Source organism: Triticum dicoccoides, chromosome 1B (genome assembly GCF_002162155.2).
Source record: "Triticum dicoccoides isolate Atlit2015 ecotype Zavitan chromosome 1B, WEW_v2.0, whole genome shotgun sequence".
NCBI lineage: Eukaryota > Viridiplantae > Streptophyta > Magnoliopsida > Poales > Poaceae > Triticum > Triticum dicoccoides.
Window position 1 is genome coordinate 684,199,599 of NC_041381.1, and position 4,802 is coordinate 684,204,400.

The window sequence follows — 4,802 nt, forward strand, 5'->3', positions numbered from 1 at the left end:
ATGATGATAATGAGGCGCTCGTTGACGAGGAGGAAGCTATGGCCGTTGACGCCGCTGTCGACAGGGAGGACAGTCCCTTCTCCATGTTGGAGGTGGAGGAGCAATTCGCCCCCCGCGATACCGGAGGAGGAGCACAACTAAGACACAATTGGAGGCGGATCATGCGGATGCTGCAGACATGGCGGCACTCCTTGCGGACCCGGAACTTGTCTTCAAGAACTAGGCACTCTTCGCGTCCATGCAGAGCGCCTGCATGGTCGAGTAGGATTAGAAGTAGTTCTCTCTAGTTTATTAGAGCTCGTTAGACTTGTACAAATCTATGAACTAGTATGTATCAAAGTTGCATGGATTAGTGTTCACCTTGTTTATGAGGAATATCATTGTATGGCCTGCTCCCGATCGAATATCCGCAGAAATGTCTAGACATGTCCACAAATATTCGAGGGCATTCGTAATCTGCGTTGGAGATGCCTGGGTATCTAGGGGCGTCCGTTTGATAATCCTGGTTAGAGATGCCCCTTGAAATTGTTGCATGCCCAGGCTGATCATTCAGTCACTCGTTTCCTCCATACGTTCATTTAAATTTCAGTTTTGCTAGAACTCATCTAGATGAGATATAATTTGGTCTCATTCACCTTTCATAGCCATTGGATGTGATGCTATAAGATGCGTGTGTGCTGACGTGGGTTGTATCTCTTCTTGTTTTCAAAGTGAATGAGACAAAATTATATCTCATCTAGATGAGTTCTAGGTACTCCCGACGACGACGGCGGCACAACTTATCCCGATTTCACCTACTGCATCTTCCTTCAGGGCGGTACGATGAACACCCTTGCTCCACACGAGCCGCGCTACACGACGGCACTGTCGTTCTTGAAATTGATGGATCATGGATGACCAACCTAGTTTCTCAGCCAGATCAACCAGTGACCCGCTTCCTGTGAGGCCAAGCCTTGCATTTAATTTTCCTCCACGTACGGGTACGGCACATGAAGAACACGATGAAATAGTAGGAGTACGTACTCAATGCAAGGTCGTGGTCAGACGTTGGTGGGTGCAAGCAACTGAAGCTTGCACGCAAGTAACCAAAGAGCGCTCGCACGCAGATGAAGAGCAGCAGCTGGCGGGTGTGTGTGTCGCTGCCGGCGGCATGGTCGGACGTACCGTTGCAAAGCTGGATTTTTCAGAATCACAATGATGCCACTATCGAAAGGCATCACAAAGCCGAAGTGCATGCTATGCTAGCAAGGATATAAATACCAACACACCCAAGATGATCCAAACAAGCCAAACACCAGCTCTAGCGACCAGCAAGTAGTAATACTTCCAACCAAACTCGTTGCCACCGCGGATCAAAAGGTTAAGACGCCCATTACCGCGCGCGCGGCACTGCCGATCGATCGACGAGACGACAGACCCACGCGCGCCATGTCGTCGCCGGAGCCCGGAAGCATCGCGACCCGGTGGCGCGAGCTGCAGGGCGCGGGGTCGTGGGAGGGGCTGCTGGACCCGCTGGACCGGGACCTGCGCGCCTCCATCATCGCCTACGGCGAGCTGGCGGAGGCCACCTACGACGGATTCAACTCGCAGAGCCGCTCGCCCCACGCTGGCGCGTGCTTCTACGGCCATGACGACCTGCTCGCCGCCGCCGTCGTGGTCCACGCTGGCCACTACGCCGTCACCAAGTTCATCCATGCGACAAGCGGGTTCTTCCTGGCGCCGACGACGGGGACGTCAGTGCCCGATGCCTTCATCGTGCTGCCGCTGCCGTCGCTGCTGGAGGAGCCCTGGTGCCGGGAGTCCAACTGGATGGGGTACGTGGCCGTGGCCACCGACGAGGGCGTGGCGGCGCTCGGCCGGCGCGACATCGTCGTCGCCTGGCGCGGTACCGTGGAGAGCCTCGAGTGGGTCAACGACCTGGACTTCACGCCGGCGTCGGCCGCGCCCGTGCTCGGCTCAGCTGCTGGTGATTTTGATTCCGCCGTGGTGCACCACGGGTTCCTGTCGGTGTACACGTCCAGCGACGAGGACTCCAAGTTCAACCAGCAGAGCGCCAGGGATCAGGTGAGCGTTACTTGCTTTTCTAAGCTTGTTTGCTGGAAGAGACGACCGCGAGTCAAGCAAGCATACGCAATTATGCATGCATGTATAGAAAAGTAAATATTTAATGTACAAATCGTCCAGTGGTATTGTATGCTAGAACCTTCCAAAAGAAAAACTAAAAGAGAAAGCTCATTTTTGTAAAGAATACTCCGAAATGATAACTCGCAAAAAGGTGGTACTAAAGTATAACTATTTATGTGAAGGCCATTTTTTGAGCAGTTATTATAGCATCCACCACCCTAGGACTCACATCTCAGGCCCTAACGTCCGTCTATATTCACTTAAAGAAAATAACTTCAAAAAATATGGCAATGACCTTCCAACAAATATCTAACATGGCAAAATCAACCTTCCGCCAAATAAAATCAACTTTCCGCCAATATCTATATCAACCTTCCCCAAATAAAATCAACTTTCCGCCAATACCTAACATGGCCAAATCAAATTTCTGCCAAATGAAATCAACTTTCTGCCAAACCCGTCCGCCAAAATGAATTCAACTTTCCACCAGTATCTAACATAGCCAAAACAAACCTTTGGCCAAATGAAATCAATCTATCGCCAAATGGGTACATGGCCAAGGCCGACGTCCAAACTCCCGCAAAACTCTCACAGGTTTGCTTCCGGAATTCGGACAAGTAGACGAGTCTGCGGACAAATACGGGTCTATATTGGATGAGAAACTACGTCAGAATAGCTTGGTCCGGACAGATGAGGGAGTTTTGAGGGAGTTTGTTTAGTTTGTTTAGTTTGGCGTTTGGGCTAATTAAGCTTACAACAGTCGCTAAGGATTTTGATATTTCTCTATCCCCGTATCAATTAGCATCGGTGCTACATAACTTTTCTCACCTCTTCATTTAGCATCCACTTAACACATAGGGATGAAGGAGTAGAGTAACACATTCGTTTAGTGGTTATGTTTTTTTTCTTATATTTTTTTCTTTTTTGAGAAACCAAACTGATTTAGTATTGATGAGGGTCAGATATATTGGTAGGCAGCCACATCTAACACTTTTTTTTGCGGGGTGCCACATCTAACACTTGAAAGTTGAAAGGTAGGTTTGCTATAGAAGAGATGTATTTTTTGATGAAATGTCAGCACATTTAGAAGTGATCGACAGTGTAGTAAGATGCGAAGCTCGATCTGAGACGGCCCCACCATCGACAAGCTCCGGCAGCGTGTCGTATGTAGATTTCTTGAAGAATTGGATCTCCCAATGTTCAAAGTTTGTTGTACCGATCGACACACACACAAACGAAAGCTGCGTGTGCTGTTTGCATTAATTGTTCAATTTAATTCAGCTATCTAGAGCTCGATTAAATACTTGAATGCTTGTTGATCAAGCGTGCACGCATGGATGCCACATGCAGGTCATGGAGGAGGTGCGGAGGCTGATGGAGGCGCACAAGGAGGAGGTGACCAGCATCACCGTCACGGGCCACAGCCTCGGCGCGTCGCTGGCGACCCTCAACGCAGTCGACATGGTCTCCCACGGCGTTAACGTGCCGCCCTCCTCGCCACAACAGCAGCCGCCGTGCCCGGTGACGGCGATCCTCTTCGCGAGCCCGCACGTAGGCGACGACAGCTTCAAGTTGGCCTTTGCTTCGTTCCCGGACCTTCGCGCGCTTCATGTGAGGAACGCCGGCGACGTGGTGCCTCTATACCCGCCGATCGGGTACGTGGATGCGGCAACGGTGGTGCTGCCCGTGGACACTGGCCGGTCGCCGTACCTGAAGCAGCCGGGCACCGTGCAGACGCGCCACAACCTCGAGTGCTACCTGCACGGCGTTGCCGGGTTCCAGGGTGCTGGCGGTGGGTTCAAGCTTGAGGTGGACCGCGATGTGGCCCTGGTGAACAAGGGTGCTGACACGCTGAAGGATAAGTACCCAGTGCCGCCCAACTGGCATGTCATCAACAACAAGTCCATGGTGAGGGACTCCGATGGCCACTGGAAGCTCAGAGAGTTCGAGGAGACCTGATTGAGATGCGTATATGTGCTGCCACATGCCAATGCCACGTACAACTAATGGCGATATGCTTAGTTTTATGTCAAATAAAAATGGTTTTAAAATTTATTTATACAAGATATACTAAGCCGACATACAGTAATAATATATTTTAGTTGAACAATATAGTAATAGTAATAATAATAATAATAATAATAATAATAATAATAATAATAATAATAATAATAATAATACACCCAGCCTCCGCATACATTCATGGTTGATGTACATGCCTAATAGTATATTTTACATTGGTGGAGAGAACATGCAATACTTTACGGTGATGTAGATTGGTGAGCAGAACACAGTATTGCAGCATATATATAGCCAAAGTTCCAAACTCATATCTGTATAGTTGGTGATCATGTAGATGCTTGTCGGTATGCTAGGTGATTACTCATGAGTGCTTGCAAGAGTGGATGAATTAGAGCATCTCTAGCCGCATCCTCAGAACGGCCTCCCCAGGAGATTTTTTCGCGCCGGCGCCGAAAAAACGGCCCAGTCGCGTCCCCAGAAGCCCGTTTTTCGCCGGCTTGGACCGAAATCAGCGCCGGCGGACCAAGGCCGAACCCGGCGCGCTGGGGGCGCTTGGGGGCGCCGGCCGAAACGCTTTTGGCGCGAAAACCGGCGGGCCCTCCTTGGCAGCGACTCGACTCTTCTCGCCGCTTCGTCGTCCTCATCGCCTCGGTTCC

At 50.4% G+C, this 4,802-nt stretch overlaps 1 protein-coding gene across 1 annotated transcript; it reads left to right on the plus strand.

Annotated features, from left to right (window-relative positions):
• The first annotated feature begins 1,237 nt into the window (after positions 1–1,237).
• LOC119312527 (phospholipase A1-II 7-like) lies at positions 1,238–4,444 on the plus strand. The gene is made up of 2 exons (XM_037588266.1): positions 1,238–2,064; positions 3,475–4,444. The coding sequence occupies exons 1-2, from the start codon at positions 1,429–1,431 to the stop codon at positions 4,081–4,083; spliced, it is 1,245 nt and encodes a 414-aa protein (XP_037444163.1). The 5' UTR covers positions 1,238–1,428; the 3' UTR covers positions 4,084–4,444.
• Positions 4,445–4,802: the final 358 nt, after the last annotated feature.